Here is a 19,613-nt window from a genome sequence, read left to right as displayed (position 1 = left end):
GGTTATAAAAGCGAAACATTATGTCCATAAGTATGGAGGATCAACGCGGGATAATTGACTTCATTAAAAATAATAATAAGTGATATATAAATATTATGGCGGGCCCATAGTGCATAAACTACAAAATTATATTTATTAATATATGGAGGACCAACACTGCACAATCAATACATTAAAAAAACGATAAACGAAAATACACTTCTCTGCATTAATGTACACTTCTCAAGTCAAGTGATCTTTATTTATAAAGAACATTTAAAGGGCATCAAGTGTCCGCCAAAGTGCTGAACAGAAGGATAGCATAATCAAATAAAAAGAATTAAAATAGATGAAAGATGAAAAAATAGAAAACATTGTGACATCCCATATGTTTGTAAAAATATATGTGTACATGCAAATATGCACATACATATACAAGAGTGTACACATTCACACACAAGCACACATATGTGAACATAATACATGTATACGTTTGTACAAGTGCAAACCCAACACATGTCTTTAGATGGTTTAATACAGGGGTCCCCAATCCCAGTCCACGAGGGCCGGTGTCCCTGCAGGTTTGAGATCTCACCCTGGGTCAACACACCTGAATCACATGATTAGTTCATTACCAGGCCTCTGGAGACAAGACAGTTATTTATGTATTTAAATCAGCTGTGATGGATCAAGGACACATCTTAAACCTGCAGGGACACCGGCCCCCATGGACTGGGATTGGGGACCCCTAATTTAATAGGATTGTGTGGTCAACAGTGTCAAATGCTGTCTAAGGAGCTTGGAAAAAAAAGATGTCATATATCATGGATTGATTAATACCCAGAGTTATTTGCATTTATTTTCCTTGAAATACGGTGAAATATCTTATTATTTTAGTTTTATTTATTTCATTTTAAAAAAAGAGCAGTTAGGACTCAAAGGTCACAGCAGCACCTGCTGGACGTCAGAGGAACTGAACATGTCTCAGGTGAGTAAAGCACACACACACATACACACACACACACACACACACACACACACACACACACACACACACACACCAGTTAAACTTTTATTTTGAAACAACAAAACAACAATAATCCATAATAACACTGATCAATAAGTGCTTTAACACCTGGGCATGGTGTTATAACATCAGGCTCCGCCCTTCAGGTGACCTGCTTTCCTATGTCAGAGGGTCAAGAAGAATCAATAACATCACAAATCAATACATGAAGAAACCAATTAGTTAAAAATCATTAATACATCAGAAAACAATCAATACTGATCACATGGAAACAAACACATCACATCTCCCCGTGTGTTATCAGTCACTATAGTAACCATCACAGTCGATGATGTCAGCAATGAATGATTAGCATGCAGCAGGGGTCGGGGCTTTGATCTCTCACCTGAACAGGAAAAAACCTTCACATAAAACTATTTGAATGTAGCCCTGCCCTAGGAACTGGCAGCCAATGAGATTAGAGGGACGGGGTTTTCACTATGGTAACTAAACCTACCCACAGTTCCTTTATCCAGTGCAACAACTCAGCTATCTAATAGCTAACAGGCTAATGCTAACTATCTCAGCATGACTCATGAGCCAACAGCTAACAATGCTAAGTAGACTAGCTAAGGGCTAACGGCAGCAGCTGATTGGTTCAGATTGTCGAGTACTTTGATCCCTGATTAACGAGGATGATATGCTGATCGTAAAAATCTGTTTAAGTGGGTTCAAATCAACAAAATACTCCAAAAGATACTTCCAATAAACTCTGAAGGTATCTTAAGTCTCTAGACTGCATCATCACAATGACTCCGCCCACAGCTGGTCAGCTCTGCCTTCCTACTGGTCAGAACTGATTGTCATAATCTAAATATTGATTGGTTATTGGAAGTTTTATTGCTCTCACAGTGACCACAGTGTTCACTTTGCTGGTTTCAATAAAGTTATGTCACTCAAAAATAACATTTTATGAAGTTACAGCTGCTTGTCAATAAAATTTCACTCAATAAAGTTTGACTGTTTTTGAAAAGTACAGCAGCTAACAAGCTAACAGTAGCACCGATTGGAAGACTTTTGTGACGTCACCTTCATCATCAGCATCGTCATTTTTTCCCAGCCTGCCTTTGGCATCATCAAAACCCCACTGACCTTTGACCCTGAGATTCATATTTCTATGACAACCGTCCAAAAGACACAAGGACAAAAAACCTCTAAAGAAAATCTATGACATCAGATGACGAGTCTGTCGTCATCATCATCATCATCATTAGTATCATAATCATCACAGTAGTGCAGTAAACAAACACACCAGTGTGGGTAGGTGTGTGTCAGTGCTCATTGGGCATGTGTCTTATGGTGTGAAAGATCCAGTCCATCTTCGTGCTCCAGCCGCCGTGGTGAGCGTCGTTCATCTGCTTGGTGAAGTACTCCAGTGCCTCCTGCTGGCTCTTCTCTGAATGACAGACAAATGGGTTAGAGACAGACTGGTTAAAGAAAAGACTTACAGGTCGTGTCCAAATTCATGGGCTGCATCCTCCTGAGGACACATTTGTAGACCGATTACGTCACAGCGACGCGCCGAAGGCTGTCCAAATTCGTAGACTCCTCTGAATGCAGCCGACAAGTGTGGCCTCCTTTTACCCGAATTTGAAGGATGGGTCAGGTGTGTCCATCGTGGCCCACCATATCCCAGAAATCATAGCGTGGCCCAGCCAAACTCCAGTTTCCGGCAATGGCGGCAGCTACTAAGTTTTAAAATTACTGGTATTAATCTAAGGAGCTTGGAAAGAAAAGCGTCTGGACTTGTTTAAGTTGCTTGAAGATGTTTCACCTTCTTCAGTTCTAGGGTCAAATGGTGGAGAGTCCCAGATTTAAACCTAGTGGGAGTTTCCCCCCCCCAAAGAGGGACAAAGGACCCCCCAAAAAATAAACTTTTAACATATTTTCAGGCGAGAATGTGGGCGTGTAAACTTCTAATATCTGCTCAGTTTATCAAGATATCGCATATTTGCAAAAGTGCTTCGACGTTTTTGGAGACGTCTGTTACCCACCAGCTCGATAGCTAGCTGAGAGCTCGAGGGTCACTGAAGCCGCCGAGAACGACACAACTCCCGGCACATCATTTTCAGATCACCGCGGACTTTCGCTACTCAGGTTAAATGTAATATAAGAGTCATTTAGACAACCTAAAAATGTTATTGTTGGGCTTTTTCAGTGTTTTATTTGTTCGTGAGTCAATCGGTTTGGCTGAGATTAAAGTTATTAGATTAGATTAGATAAAATAACACTTTATTAATACCCTGGGTGGTTTTCACACAGCTGAATAAACGTCAAACAGAAAACTGATTAAACAGAAGTGTGAGATGGTCGAGAATTTACGCCGAGTTTATTAAACTCCACCAAGACAGCGGTGATGCTAATCTGAAGGCTAGACCGTTCAATTCCACAGCCGTTTACTTCCGGCCTACCCGACCTTCTGAGGACCCGGCCCACGTAGACCACGAAGGCCGGGTCCTCAGGAGGATCCAACCCATGAATTGGGATATGACCTTAGACAGGCCAGTCTATGACAGATGGCTTAGAGACAGACGGGTTACAGACAGTTCCAAGTACTGAACTGTCCCTGTGATGGACAGGAGATGGTTGCTTAGAACAGGCACTCTGCTGCCACCATGGATTGGTGGAGTTCTAGACATCTACAGCATCATAATACCACCTGTCTCCTGCCCGTCCGTCACTCCAGTCTTACCCAGGGCCAGGGTTTTCCTCAGGTAGGCAATGTCATCAAAGCTCTGCAGTTCAGGCATCCCGCAACCCAGCATAAGGGAGAAGAGATTGATGAAGAGGCTGGCGTGCTGACGGATGGCGAGGTATGCTTTGTAGCACATCTCCTGGAACCTAAACAGGTAGACAGAGAGTGAGGCGGGCTCAGAGGGAGACAGGAGGAGGTGCAAAGAGGAGGGACAGGGCACCTCTCGAACTCCTTGGTCTTGGTGGATTCCTGGATGCCTTTACTAATGACGATGAGGAAGTCCTGAGTAAGGACAAAGGGTACACGCTCCCTCTTGTAGCCAAATTTCTTCTTCTTGTGATCCAGGAAGTGACCAAAGTCAATATGGAACAGCTGGAGGAGGCAGACAAAGAGTTAGGCGGCTGCAGTCCCAGGAAGAGCTGTCAGGGCGTGGGGTCAGAGGCTCACCTGTCCATTCTCTTTCACCATAATGTTGGAGTTGTGGCGGTCTCCGATTCCCAGGATGAACGTGGCAACGCAGTAACCAGCACATGAGCGCGTGAACAGGTCGATGGCCCGATCGTACCTGTGGGACAGACAGGAAGTGAGCAGAGGGCAGACAGGTGTTCATGCAAACATGTGTGCAGAGGGGTGTGCTCACGCTTCGCCGCGGTTCTTGTCTTTGATCCAGTGATGCAGCGTGTTGGAGTTGAACTGCAGCGCCCCCTTCAGGCCTCCCTTGCACTGAATCTGCATGATGGTGAAGCTGTTCTTCACAACCTCGATCAGACCCACGCAGTCACCGATGGAGAGGCATCCATAGGGCAACATGCTAATACACAAACACACGCTCCGTTAGCCAGGTGTCGGTGTGATGTCACAGGTAATGTCACGGGCTCTCACCGCAGGTCCAGACCCTGGTTCTGCCAGATGTTCTCCATGATTTTAATAATCTGCAACGTTAGCATATCCTGACGCAGGTCTGTAACAGAACACACTACGTTACCCACAGTGCCCTGGCACAGCTGTAAACAGCAGTAATACAGTTAGCGCCAAACTCGTTACCATCTCCGTTCTTGAAGATGATCTCGTTGTTGGTGAAGAGAAGCTCGGACATGATGTCAGGGTTTTCCCAGTTCAGCCACAGGGGGCGCTTTGCCGAGGACATGATCCTACACTCCTCCAGCCTAAAAGCACACGACACTTTTTAAACATTGTTTTACTTTGTTGTTTTTCAAGCCTGAAAACACGCTGATGCAGTCAGGAAGCTCTTTAAAGAATAAAACACTTAAAGTCGGTCAATATGCAGATGAATCACTTTTATATTTAGAAAACCCCACATTTCACTACCAAGAGCTATAAATATCCACACTGATCTTAGTCATAGTCACACACACTAAAAGATCTGGTCATGCAATGATCGGTCAGGTAGGAAGTCATGCAGTTATTTAACCAGTTATGCCTACCTGAGATTTCCCAGCTGGTGAACTGGATTCAGTGGAGAGACGAATCCCTGCAGAGCTTCCATGTAATCTGGACGAGACATGTGCTCAACCAGAAACTTCATCTGAGTCTGACAACCAATAGCAGTACAGAAACACATGTCACCGTCAGCCAATCACAAGTCAGATTTAAGTTGCTTTGTTTGTTTTCATACTTTCTGAGTCTCGTCCTTCTTCTCCTGCTTCAGTGTGTCGGTCAGATTCACCAGTTTATCCATGGCCTCTACCTGCACACACACACGCACATACAGGTGTGTTAGTAGCTCAGTTATACAAACGACCAGGTGAGAGAAGCTTCGTTAATCACTGACACTGCTGTTTCACTCTGCTGCTCTGTGTTATTTTCACGCTCTATTCTGTGTTTAACCACCTAATATTTTTCCAGCATGATACTTCCTGTGAGTATGTGTCCATGCTTCTGATTGGTCTTCCAAGGCTTCCTGGTTCCTGTGAACTATCTCACAGGTAGACTGATAAATCCTGGGCTGAGAGACACTTTTGTTGTGTGGTGATGGTCTTAGGTTAAGAAAAACTAGATAAGGAGCTCATGTTGAACTGGACTCAGAAGACCAGGTGTGTCAGGGCTCACCTGTCTGTTCAGGTGCTTCAGGTACATCCCGCAGGCTCTGCAGAAAGCTTCCAGCAGCAGACCGAAGCGTCGGGAAACCGTCTTGTTGTGCATCTCTGACCTGTGAGAACACTTCCTGTTAAATTAAAAATGACCAAACAGACATGTTAGATCCCTCAGGTAAACACCAGGACATTTGCACTCACTTCAGGTGCCAGAAGAAGAAGTGCCCTATCCTCTGATTGGTCAGAGCTTTCTTTATCAGGAAACGGGCCAGAGGATTGTCCAGGTACATCTCATACTTCAACACCTGCAGAAAAGACCATGAGACAAAAGACGAAAGATAAGTGTATGTATGTGACAGTACACAGACAGGTGAGGAGTCCAGGTGTGTCTGCAGTGTGCTGCAGAGGACTGTGTGAGGCACACAGCAGCAGGTGTGCAGACCCTTTACCATTTACCATTACCACACGCACCTGTACAAGTTGCAACAGGTACTGCGACAGCTTGTCATCCGTCAGGCCCTGCACGAGGCAGCGCAGCGCAAACTCTCGGACCATTGGGTCGGGAAAGTTACAGTCCAACAACTCGAGAGCCGACTCGGGCTCCATCAGAGGCCACTCCTTCAACAGACAGTACATCTGAGGGAGGGGACAGGTGACAGAGAGACAGGTGAGTCAAAGTGAGGGTTTGAAGCATTTGTCCCTGACTGTGATGGGAAGTTCGGTACCTGAGAAACTTCGTCTCTGGAGTTCCATTTGACAGAAAGAAGCAGCTTAGGGAGAGACTCTGGGATGTTTACACAGTAATGTCTGCAGAGATACAGACAGGCAGAGACACAGGTAGACAAATGGGGAGAGACAGGTAGACAAGGCCGGTGGACAGGAACATGCACAAACAGAGAAAGTCACGTGAAGCTGCCAGACATCTAAAATCAGACAGACAGAAAGGTCCAGAAAGTTTCTGTGTCAAAGATCACGTTAGGTAAATCTGGGACTATTTAAACCTGTTCAAATATACCTGGATCGGAGGTTTAACTGTGGGTTCAGAACGTCACAGCGTTCAGAGGACATGCCTCCAAAAATACACCTGCAGGGTGTTCACTCCATTACATTCATTCTCACCTGTGTCTCCAGAGGAAGTCCTTCTCCTGCTCCGAGAGCTCGTACAGCGGATCTCTGGAGCAGAGAGAGCGAAGCTGCTCGGCATCGCCTGACGAAACACTGCTGTCACAGGCCAAACGGCTGCTCTGAGGGAGAGGTGAGAGACGGGTGAGAGACGGGTGAGAGACAGGTAGTCTGAGGCAATTGCTGAGTCTTCTGTATTTGGATCTGAGTCACAGGTAAACACTGACAAACTAAAACACACAACAACATCAGAAACACAAACTGCACAGGACTGCTGCTGCTCTTCGGTCGAGATGAAACCTATAAAGATTACACCACAATTCCCAAAGAGGCAAAAAGAAGCCAAAGGCAAAACAGCTGGAGAACAGCTGGAAAGCAACTGTGTTCACTTTGAGGAAGACCCCGAAGAAGAGCACTGTTAATGGAAGGAGAGCACACAGGAAACCACTACCGATAGATAGAGGATCTTTGTAGAGGACCTCTGGTAGAGGACCTCTGTAGAGGACCTCTGTAGAAGACGTCTGGTAGAAGACCTCTGGTAGAAGACCTCTGTAGAGGACCTCTGTAGAGGACCTCTGGTAGAAGACCTCTGGTAGAAGACCTCTGTAGAGGACCTCTGGTAGAGGATCTTTGTAGAGGACCTCTGGTAGAGGACCTCTGTAGAGGATCTATGTAGAGGACCACCTCTGGTAGAGGACCTCTGTAGAGGATCTATGTAGAGGACCACCTCTGGTAGTGGACCTCTTTAGAGGATCTTTGTAGAGGACCTCTGTAGAGGACCTCTGTAGAGGACCTCTGGTAGAGGATCTTTGTAGAGGACCTCTGGTAGAGGACCCCTGTACAGGATCTTTGTAGAGGACCTCTGGTAGAGGACCCCTGTACAGGATCTTTGTAGAGGACCTCTGTAGAGGATCTTTGTAGAGGACCTCTGGTAGAAGACCTCTGTAGAGGATCTCTGTAGAGGATCTTTGTAGAGGACCTCTGTAGAGGATCTTTGTAGAGGACCTCTGGTAGAGGACTACCTCTGGTAGTGGACCTCTTTAGAGGATCTTTGTAGAGGACCTCTGGTAGAAGACCTCTGGTAGAAGACCTTTGTAGAGGACCTCTGTAGAGGACCTCTGTAGAAGACGTCTGGTAGAAGACCTCTGGTAGAAGACCTCTGTAGAGGACCTCTGTAGAGGACCTCTGTAGAGGACCTCTGGTAGAAGACCTCTGGTAGAAGACCTCTGTAGAGGATCTTTGTATAGGACCTCTTTAGAGGACGTGGTCTGAGGATTTCACACACACACCAAACCTCGGGGGGCAGAGAGGGAGTTTTTAATGTTGTAGTTACCAGGCCGTGGCAGTAGTTGTAGCCCAGTTCTCTGCTGATGGTCCAGTTGGCGTGCTCTTCAATCTGCTGCTCGTCAGGAAAAACAACGATCTGATTGAACCAGGAGAACTCCAGCTCCACGCAGGGGGTCTCCTGCAGACCACAACACCATCATTAAATACTTACTTCAGGATCAGACACATTTCTACTGTCTGAGAGAACTTGTTGGGTACCTTGTTGGGATTTGAACCCGCGGCTCCAATGGGGTTGAGCAGGTCCTCTAGGCCATGGGGAACAGGCCACAGGCTGAGAGCCACCTTACCACAGACCAGGATGTCCTTGTAGTCAAACAGGTTTACATTCCCCCAGGCCAGAGGGCAGTGCTCCTGTGAGACAGGTGAGACAGAGGATGTGTCTTGGCTCCTCCCCTTCTATCGAGCATGCATCGATGGTCATTTCACCTGATGTAAAATGTGCTGTTCTTATTTAAACAGCTGACTCTGAATTGAATCTAACAATAAAAATAATTAAATCCAGGAGGAAACAAAAACAGCATGTTGATACGAGGAGATCCTGACGGCTGCTCCAACAATGATCTGATTATATTTGGAGTATTAGTTCAGTTCTCTTCCAAACCCCAGCAGCTGTCTGTGGTAGGTTTTACTATCTACTAAAATAAAATAAAAGCTTTCTAACCTCTTTGTTTCTATTGAATAAGAGGCATGAACTGTGCATACGTGTGTACTGCTTTTAGCTGTTCACATCTGACTGTGAAGCAGATGATATGTAAAAGGGCATTTTGCAAAATACTTTAAAAAGATTTTTTCCTTAAAGAAATCTATTACTTTGTGCAGTTTTTTATGTCATGTGTAATTTCCATTGCACATATCAATCACAGTTAAATTAAAGGGTGGTGACAGTGGAAACAATGGAGCTGAGCTGTGATGTCATCAAGTACACGCCCGTTCCAACATTAGAACGATCGGCGCGTCCTCCAGTTCTCAGGAACTCCAGATTCCCGTGGGAACTTCAGAAGCACGAGTGGGACGAGTACGGACTTGCGTACTTGAGTACTGAGAAACGACCTGAGACAGGTTCAACCAGCAGTCTTACTACACAGATCACCTGTACTCCCTTATTTCCTACCTCCTTAGCTCCTTTCCTTCCCTTCACAGAGCAGATAGACAGGCAGAGTCTGGCTGAACGAGGGAGGTCAGCCAGGTAGATGTCATAGGTCAGCCACTCATTCCACCTGAAGACAGACAGGTAAGAGTTAGCTGCAGACAGGCAGGTAAAAGGAGCGACAGGAGGGGGGCCGATGTTTTAACGTGTGTGTTTGGGTGTGTCGTACCTGGGGTTGGAGCAGGGCACTCTCTGGGTGTTGACGTTGTCACAGAGCGGCTCTCCTCCGTGATAGATCCCTGTCCTCACATAGATCTACACACACACAACAAAATCCTATCTGATGTTTTGGTGGGACTGATCCAACCATCCACCCAAACATCCAGACATCTAATCCAGTCCAGTGAACCGGCCCCCAGTGCTCAGAACCTCTGCAGAGTCCTGGGTCTCCTCCTGCTACGACCCTGTGAGTCCTTCTTTGAACATTAAAGCTTCTCAAAGCACGTAATAATTACTGGAGTCAGGGCTGATGCTTGATCATGATAACACCTGTTAGACCCCACATGTGATGCGGCAGGTCCAGGCAGCGAGTACCGACTCACCTTATCGATGTCTCTGATGTTCACGTTCACGTACGTGGCGCAGAGCAGCCGGACTCTCAGCAGAGTGTTGAAGGCCCACAAGGAGCGAGGAGGAGAACCGTCGCCTCCTCCTGGACAGGGAGACGGCTGAGGAGTCCGACGGCTGAAACACACACAGCTCAAGTCACCTCCTGTCCTGTGTCCTGTGATACCTGCAGGTGTGACACCTGTGACGGCCATACCTGTAGGAAGGCGTGACGAAGCCTGAGGCGGGAAGCTGAGAGTAGAGGCTGTCTTTAGACACGAGCATCAGGTGAGGAAGACGTCCCACGATGATGCAGGAGCGGATGTACTGCAGACACACAGGTGAGGAACTGAAGATCACCTAATCCTGGATGACACTTTAAGCTCACGTTGGACAGTCTCACCTGTCCTGTACGTGACATTAATGTGAACTATGGGCAGCAGGTAGGTCAGGTGTAGGACAAACTGTGACAGGTGCAGTGAAGCCACAGGATCAGCTGTTACCTTATACTGACTGAGAGGAAACTTCTCCAGCAGGTACTCATCGCAGCCACACACCTGAGAGGCACACAGGGAGGGAGACAGGTGAGTCGTCAGGTGTGGGGCCAGACAGGTAGACACAGACAGACAGGCGTACCTTAAGGATGTACTGGCCCTGGTACTCCTGAACGCAGAGGCGGAGCTGCTGAGGTGAAAGGTGCATCGATCGGCTTTTCTTCCTGATGGACTCGGCGATCAGCTGCTCAGGTAAACTGTCGTGACTAACCTGCACACACACACACACACACACACCTGGTGACTACCTCACTTCCTGTTCTGATTGTTTCAGGAACCAGCTCAGTGTCCAGGTTTACCTTCAAGGTGTACTTCTGTTTGGAGTTTGATGGAGACACGATCACCCAGATGGTCACAATCAGGCGCCCTGCACAGACAGGTACAGCAAGTCAGACAGGTATACAGTACCGCTACCAAAAAACAGATTTATTCATAACATCGGGAAAAGACCCAGGGAAACCGAGCTAACAATATAAACGATATAAAAACGATAAAAACCCTGAAAGCCTCGACTCTTGCGACCCAAACGACTCACAGACCGGTACTGGTCCAGGACCTGGGGGTGGGGGCGGCTGTGCTTGTAGCCTAAGTGAAGCAGATGCATTACTTAACAATACTGTAGCTTCTTTAAATGGATTCAAGGTGCAACAGGGAATTCGGCAAGCATGTCCTGTTTCCCCTAAGCTTTTTATATTGGCAACTCAGTTGTTAACATGACATACAAGGAATATCAATTTTTAATAAAGACTTCAAAATAAGTCAATTCACAGATGATAAGTCTATTTTTTTGAAAGATAAATGCGAGGTAGAGAAAACTAAATTTTCTCCAAAGCTTCTCGTCCCTACCCTCACCTATGGCCACGAGCTGTGGGTAGTGACCGAAAGAACGAGATCGCGGATACAAGCGGCAGAAATGAGCTTCCTCCGAAGGGTGGCTGGCCTCTCCCTTAGAGATAGGGTGAGAAGTTTGGCCATCCGGGAGGGGCTCAGAGTAGAGCCGCTGCTGCTCCACATCGAAAGGAGCCAGCTGAGGTGGTTCGGGCATCTGACAAGGATGCCCCCTGGGTGAGGTGTTCCAGGCATGTCCCACCGGGAGGAGGCCCCAGGGCAGACCCAGGACACGCTGGAGAGATTATGGCTACGTTCACACTGCAGGCGAAAGCGCATCAAATCCGATCTGGGTCACCGTCGTATGTGGTGCTGAATCCGATACATATCCGATGTTTTAGAAAGCGACTGCTGTTTGACGGTCATGTCGCATTAAATCCGTCTTTTACGTCACTGACACAAGACAGACGCCAATTATCAGCGCCCGAGAAGACATCGTGAACGCTTCCTGGCCATCCCGTGTAGATGTCAGTGAAACTGTTGGGAAGACAACGTTGGAGAAACGTGAACATTTTCTTTGTCCTGTATAATCTGCAGATTCTGACAGAAATCTATCCTTTGAAGCAGCGCTCCTCTAAAACAGCAATAAGGATCATTATTAGGTTATTTACATCATTATGTAAATAACAAAATAACTTAAAGCAAAACTTGGCAAACGTAAAGTCCGAAGTCTTTATATTAAGGCCATCAGTCAAACATCCTGTTGCTCTGGGTCTGAACAGAGCGCGTTGTGTGTGACGTCTTCTTTTGCGCATGCGGCGCTTTGAGCGTTCACACTAGAGCGCGTTTGCTGTCGCATTTTATTTGTAGTGTGAACGAGCAGACAAAAAAAATCGGATTTGATCAAAAAATCTGAATTGAGCATCAAGACCTGCAGAGTGAACGTAGTCTATATCTCTCGGCTGGCCTGGGAACGCCTTGGTGTTCCCCTGGATAAGCTGGAGCAGGTGGCTGTGGAGAGGGAGGTCTGGGCTCGTTTATCTCTCAGTATCAAAAAATGTGAACCCGATTCATACAAGCTCTGACTCCTCAAGTTAAATATATAGGGCTGATAATATCTAAAAAACCCAATTAGCAGAGAAGACACTAATATTTCTAACTGTATCATGGAGATGAAGACATCACTCAGCCACTGGTTAACCAGAGACTCGCTATTTTTGGCAGAAACATCCTATCTAAAGCTGGAGGCATCTCCAAATTGATTTATCCTTGTCCCTCTCTACATATCTCCTCTAAAAGCATTAACACAGAAAAATGTTGTTATTTTATTTATTTTTTTTTTTCTAGTCATGTGTGTTTGTCATTAATCTGTGTTCTAATATTTCAGTCCAAACAGTCACTGTGAAACTTCTCTGTTGTTGAACAATTCTGTGTGTACCTGGTTTTCTTTGTTGCTTTAAATCAATAAAAATATCTTTGAGAAAAAACATTAACACAGTTATTTTCCAATTTTTGTGGAGGAATAAAACCCATTACATAGAAAGATCCCTGAGCAGTTATAGACTCATGTTACTTATGTATTTTTGGTGTTGCTCCCCCTTTTTCTCTATGCTTGTACATATGTGTGTGTGGGTGGCTGTGTGTCTGAGCACTCGTTTATAGGCGCCGTCAGGCCTGGTGGGTGTGGCCCTGCTAGGGGACTGGCCACACCCGAAGCCACGCACCTGCTGCTGATCAGGCCTCGTCAGGGGAGCTACTTAAGAGAGTCTTGGAGCTGACGTGGGATCATTTTGTGAGACTTCCTGGCAGTTCTCCAGCTGGTCTGTTTGTGTGAGCCTACCTGTGTAGCTGAGGGCACTAACGGCTGCCTCTGTTTTCCCAGGAGGATTGCTGGAACTAGAGGGCAGCAGACACATTGGCACAAACACTGGGAGGAGACACGGAGTCGGGAGCACACGGGGATGTATTACTGTACAGTTTTCACTGTAAATAAAGAGCACTGTTTGCATCACAGAGTACCGCAAACACTGCCCACATCCCCACGGTCTGCCAACACAGACCGTGACAATACAGGTGGTATCAAAGCTCCAGAATTAGAATTTATGGATGGCACCATTAGAATTAAATGGTTAAAACCTTGTCTGTCACAGCCTGACTCTACATAGATCCCATGATCCTTGTTTAATAAAATAGGAGGATCAGACTTTATTTTGAAATGTGATTTTGAGGCAAATAAAATCCTGATCAAGATATCAAACTTTCCAAAACAGACTTTTTTGGAAAATGAGATTTACCCACAACTTCTCCCCATAATTCAGCCTTATGGAATCATAGGGTAATAACACTTAATCAAAAATCAATTTTCAAGAGTGACTGGTTAAACAAAAAGATTATATTCATGACAGATTTGTGGATGATAGCGGTGTCATTCTCAGTTACACGGACCTTTCAGAAAAATATTGTCTAAACTCAAAGAGAATATAACACATTCAGTGGACTGGTCCCGCTGCCTCGGCTTCATTTGATTAAAAGTTTATGATATACAATAATTTCTCATCAGTGCTCCCAAATTTATTGCCAGGGCAATGTCAGCTGTTTGATAAAAATGCAATAAGAGTATAATTAGTAGATTCTTCAAAGACAAAATCTTTCATAGTTACAACAGAATGGTTACATGGTTCTAATGTAGTTGTTTCATATACACTGGATAAAGCGTACTGAAAATTATGAAATAGCCTATTCTACCTAAAGTTACAGAAACACACTTTAATCCTGTGGCAGAATTTCTAATAAAGAGCTTTGGCTTTGAGGTGGATCAGTGTTCTTTATGAAACTGATGACCATGAAACCCTAGGACATCTTTTTTTTGCCCTATCACACAATGTGTTTGGTGCAACTTAAAAAATTTCCCTAAATATTAATGATGTGCCACTATTTGAATTACATCATAATTTTTTACATGGATCATCTGCATTGGGTGTCTCAGACATTATTCACATCATCATACTTTTGAGTAAACATCATTGTGCTACATGGAGGAGCGCTGAGCTTCTCTTGGGTTTTATTGATGATTTTAAGATTGTCTTTGCTAAAAAAGACAAAAAGCACACATGCCAAATAAATAACCAGGATAATGCCCGTCTGTTATTCTAAATGTGACTTATGCTGGGGCTAATATAGTGTTAAGTAATGCAGCTGCTTCACTTAGGCAGGTTGCTGAGTAGACATCTGTGCAGTGGTTTGTTTGAAATCTACCACTTTTTCCTTCAGTTTCCTTGTCAAGAAACAACTTCCTGTTCAACTGAAACAACTTCCTGTTCAACTGAAACAACTTCCTGTTCAACTGAAAGGTTTTTCAGTAGTGACAGTGTTTCAGTAATAATGTCCCTCACGGCACCTCACACAGGAGAGACAGGTACAGGGTGGTTCTGGGCCCAGCAGGTGTGGGAGTACCTTTGTCCAGCTTGCTATAGATGTGCTGGGGCAGCTGGGGACTGGACTCCACGTTGGGGGGGTAAACGTAGAGCGCCTGGCTGTGGGCCCCCCCTCCTTCCCGTTCCTCCATGGCCTCTCTGCACACGCTCAGTATGGAACGGCGGAAGTCCTGGACCTCCGGGTCCTTCATCATCTCAAACTCGCAGACCGGCATCCCGATGGCGAAACCTGTGGGGGGAGGAGTCTGACTATGAGGTCATAGTGTGATTACATGTGATGGGGCGTTCGCTTACCGATCTCACGGTTCAGGATTTTCTCCTCACGGTTGCCGAGGGGCTCGATGACCTTAAGGATGGGGTGGAACAGGCGCAGGTCGCACAGCCGCCTCGTCTCATCGTAAAACTCCTCCCTCTCAGCCTCCTGGGTCACGCCCACAAAGATGTAGCACGACTCCTCCTGGCCAATCGGAGACCGGAATTTATAGTTGGACTGAGATAGAAGGAAGGGGCGGGGTCAAAGTTAAGAGCGTATACCTGCAGCAGGTGGTACAGGGGGTACTTCCTGGCCTCGGAGAAGAGCTGCTGCTTGATACTGATGAGAGGAGTTTCCCTCAGACACTCCAGGCTAACCATCATACCTGAGGAATGTCATGGAAACAGCATGAAAACGGCATGGAAACGCCACGGAAATACAATCCAACAGAAACACAAATATTACAGGTGAGCTGAAAGAGGACGAAGGTAAGCCTGTACGAGTGATGCTTGTGTTCAGCCTTAAAAACAAAGCTGTGACGTCATGATGTCATCTGTTGTCCGACATTATGACGTCACAGAGCTACACCCAAGCTTACATCCGCCCGTGGCTGTACCGTTAGGCAGGCAGCAGTCCACCAGGATCCGGGGGGGCATCAGGTGGAGCCCCCATAGTTCCCCTGACGATGGCCTGGGCACCATGGCAACCAACAGTCACACCTCACCTCAGTGCTGGGCTACCTGTGAAGAGAGAGAGCTGCAGCTCAGCACAGGGCAAACAGCAGGGGTCAGAGGTCACTCTGGAACAATTCCACAGGTGCAGCTGTTGGGTGAGGCCCGTACCTGTGGGCGGAGTCACGTAACCTGAAACTAGACTTGATAAAACAAGAAAGTGAGACTAATTTTGATCACGTCTTGGCCTCCTCTTTAGCCCCGCCCCCTCTCCTTTGCTCCCCCGCCTTTGTACTTTGTTTGGGTTTGTTTGTCCTCTTTGATAACAGGAGGTTTGTCAGAGACACAGGTGTCCTCCTACGAGCCGTAACGATGTTCAGAGGACGGTTTGTCTATGAACAGCTGCAGTTAGAAGAAATAGCATCCTCCTAAAAATCTGTATGAGTTTCTATGGTAACATGTTACATACATCATAATGAAAGTGTCACATGACAGGCCACGCCCATATGAGAACACCTGGAAAAAAACAGGTGCTACAGCTGCTGGGTCACATGATTCTCAGCTAAAGTGAACAGATGCTGAATGAACAGAGCAGCTTCACTGACGGAGCGTTTGTATTGGTCCACAGGTAAAGTGGGAGGGCTAATGTGTGTTAGCTGAGCACAGGTGATCTGATGTTCGCTGAAAACAGGGAAACGGTTTATCAGTGAAGCAGACAACGAGACGCTTTATGGCTGCAGATCGTGCAGCAGACAGAGGAGGCTGGGTTCAACCAAAAGCAAGAGGTTTATTATGGCTAAAGGCAAAATAAACGAAGAACAACCATGACAACCTAGCCTGGGGAAACCAACACAGAAATAATCACTGGAATTTATCGAGGAAACCTGGAAACAAAAGGAGGGACCGCTGGAGATTTGCAGACACACTGACGAGGAATCAGTGGAAAATGACACAATGTGTACACACAGGAGGAAGAAACACACGGAAAAACAGCCGCAACGAATTCGACTAAATGAGACGGGGAGGCAAAAACCACAGCGCTGAACGTGGGACGCAAGACTGTCAAAATAAAACAGGAAACCCTGAGAGGCAGACTTAAGACACACAGGCTTGACACATCACAAGATGGACAAACAGGGAGTCAAGGATGAGACACAAGGAGAGGAACAGAGGAAACACAGTGACACGACTAAGACACAAAGGGACGAGGGAGCGAGACACAAAGACACGATGGACTCTACACACACTGAAGACACAGCTCAAGCACACTTGGTCCACGCTGAGAGTGGGGTCGTCCTGTAATCTCTTACGAACTACGCTTCCCTAACTGGGATGCAAGTGGAGACAGATGTAACGTGGTACGAGACCATCATGACACCTCTCACCTCAGGGTGTGGTGTTCAGAGCCCAGCAGCAGGTTGATCGAAGCCAGAAGGTGACTCAGCTGATCACACAGAAAGCTTGTCTTAGAGGTGCACCCTGTTAAAATGTCTCGATCACGCTCAGTCATCACGTAAGTACATCCTGCAACGCTGTGAGGTCAGTGTGTGATCAACTCTCTGTGAATGGTTCTCATAGCTGTGGTCAGTTTGCAGATTAACGATCACAAGCTGACCTCCCACCTCCTTCAGTGGGCTGGTTCCAGTCATTGTGCAAACGTCCTGTTTAAAGGAAACCTGCAGTCAGCTGAGACTGAAGAAGTCAGCTGATGATGATGATGATGAAAGGTTTCTCCCACTGAAACGTCCTGATGAACAGAATCACCCTTTGAGGTCGCTCAGATTATTCACTGTCAGATTAGACGTCTTCAATCGTCATCTGATAACATCTGCGGAGCAGTGACACCTCTGTGAAAGAAGAGTCACGTGATCCATGAAACGCTCCTTTTAGATTGGTCAGATGCTGCCGGCCCCGCCTCTTCATGCAAGTGCGCAGCTAGAACCATGATTTAACTTAAGAGCCACCCTGGGTGACCGAGAGCCTTCACAGACATCCTCATGTGCTGTTGTTGTTGTTCTCCCAACCAGGCCGTCAAACAAAGGAAATAGGACACGCACACACACACACACACACACACGCACACACGCACACACGCACGCACACACACACACACACGCACACACACACACACACACACACACACACACGCACACGCACGCACGCACACACACACACACACACACGCACACACACACACACACACGCACACACACACACACACACGCACACACACACACACACACACACACACACACACACACACACACAGTCAGGACAAAGCAGGGGTGTGTGTGTGTGTGTGTGTGAGGAAGCAGACTTCCTGGGGTTGTTTTCCTGTTGACCGGCTGCTTTAATGCAACAGCAGTTATTTCTCTCAGAGTCTCAGAGCATGACGAGGCGGTCAGAGGTCAGAGGTCAGCTCCTGCTGTGAGGAGCTCACACTGTCTGTGTCACAGACTCCTGCAGAGGAGAAGATGGAGGAGCTGATCAGCTGTTTGAGGCCAGCCAGACGCAGAGGAAGTGACCTGTGAACCAGGGCTGCTGGTTTGAATCCCATAGGTCACCGTGGGCAGAAACACGACAATGAATGAAGCGCTGAGAGGTCAGAGGTCAAAGTATCACTGAGGATAAAAACAAACCAGCCAAAGATTCTGAACGACCAACCTGAGGAGGTCCACACACACATCCCAGACTGTGATCTTACGGACAGGAGAGCTTTTCTGACAGAACCAGCAGCACTTAGAGAGATGCAGAGGGAACCCCAGAGAACCCCAGAGAACCTCAGAGAACCCCAGAGAACCTCAGAGAACCCCAGAGAACCCCAGAGAACCTCAGAGAACCCCAGAGAACCCCAGAGAACCCCAGAGAACCTCAGAGAACCTCAGAGAGAGCTACGTCCACCCCAACCACAGGTCTAAACAGAGAACCTCAGACAGGTGTAAACAGGTTTTAACAATCTGAACAAGAACTCTGCTGTTGTTGTTCCACAGTGATGTCTGATTTCAGAATAAAATAAACATTTTTTTATATTTTACAAACAGGTTTGAGGAATTTTCACAATAAAGTTCTAAAAAGATTAAAAGCTGTAAATGAGTCAGGATGCTTTATCATGTAAGTGTGGACGTTCATCGATCACGAGGCTTCTGTCAGCAGGAAGCTGATTATACTGTTTGTTTATTGTGAAAATCTCAGCTGCAGCTGAAACAAACAAAAGCTCTACAGTCACGTGACCCGCAGACGTCTGATGACATCACGCAGGTAAAAACAGGAAGCGCCGGCTGATGTAACAAACCGGCCCTCCTCCTCTCCGTGACCTCAGACTAGGAAATGGTTACCATGACAACAGGAGCAGGAGCATCCATGAAAAAAGGAGGAGAGTCTTTGTTCCTACCTGGGGGCGAGCCCGAGGGTCCAGCGGTGCCGCATCCTGTCAGTCCATTCGTCCAGTCTGTTCGTCTGTCTGCGAGTCTTTGTCTGTGCTCGCGTGTCCGCCCCCCTCAGCTGATCCCGTCGGACACACAGACAGACGCCGTCTCTCCGTCGGAGGCACTGAAACTGTCTGTCTGTCCGTTTGCAGCGGGCTGAGCAGCAGCAGCAGCAGGAGGAAGTGGCTTCTCCCGGAGCCACAGAACAATGTGCAGCTGAGGAGGAGGAGGGTGTGTGTGTGTGTGTGTGTGTGTGTGTGTGTGTGTGAGGGGGGAGCTCATCCTGTGCTCTTCCTCTCTTAAAGGGCCAGCAGCTTCACAGGGAGGAGGAGCTGACTGCTGAGCTGCAGGTCAAAGGTCAGCTTTAGAGGAGAGGCGCAAGCTGTGAACCAAAGTCCATTCAAATTTTGACCGATTTAAAGATCATCAGTTAATCCTAATCCTGTGTTTGTTTCCAGGATTGTGTGTGTGTGTGTGCAGGGGGAGGGGCTC

General features: G+C 46.8%; 1 protein-coding gene across 1 annotated transcript; it reads right to left on the bottom strand.

The window, feature by feature from the left end:
- Positions 1 to 204: 204 nt before the first annotated feature.
- LOC146672920 (phosphatidylinositol 4,5-bisphosphate 3-kinase catalytic subunit alpha isoform) lies at positions 205 to 19,359 on the bottom strand. The gene is made up of 28 exons (XM_085401426.1): positions 19,088 to 19,359; positions 15,642 to 15,765; positions 15,307 to 15,410; positions 15,067 to 15,229; positions 14,792 to 15,001; positions 10,810 to 10,877; positions 10,593 to 10,721; positions 10,460 to 10,513; positions 10,174 to 10,283; positions 9,953 to 10,094; positions 9,580 to 9,665; positions 9,375 to 9,480; positions 8,462 to 8,614; positions 8,250 to 8,381; positions 6,914 to 7,038; positions 6,520 to 6,601; positions 6,266 to 6,430; positions 5,996 to 6,099; positions 5,811 to 5,910; positions 5,377 to 5,448; positions 5,186 to 5,292; positions 4,785 to 4,906; positions 4,623 to 4,701; positions 4,381 to 4,551; positions 4,188 to 4,305; positions 3,961 to 4,112; positions 3,738 to 3,886; positions 205 to 2,441 (listed from the first exon to the last, which is right to left on the bottom strand). The coding sequence occupies exons 2-28, from the start codon at positions 15,724 to 15,726 to the stop codon at positions 2,317 to 2,319; spliced, it is 3,213 nt and encodes a 1,070-aa protein (XP_085257552.1). The 5' UTR covers positions 15,727 to 15,765; positions 19,088 to 19,359; the 3' UTR covers positions 205 to 2,316.
- Between the last annotated feature and the right edge of the window lie 254 nt (positions 19,360 to 19,613).

Source organism: Rhamphochromis longiceps, linkage group LG3 (assembly GCF_057381845.1).
Source record: "Rhamphochromis longiceps isolate RC_006_pf linkage group LG3, R_longiceps_female_GT1.1, whole genome shotgun sequence".
Lineage (NCBI taxonomy): Eukaryota > Metazoa > Chordata > Actinopteri > Cichliformes > Cichlidae > Rhamphochromis > Rhamphochromis longiceps.
This window is presented reverse-complemented; position numbering and strand designations above follow the sequence as displayed.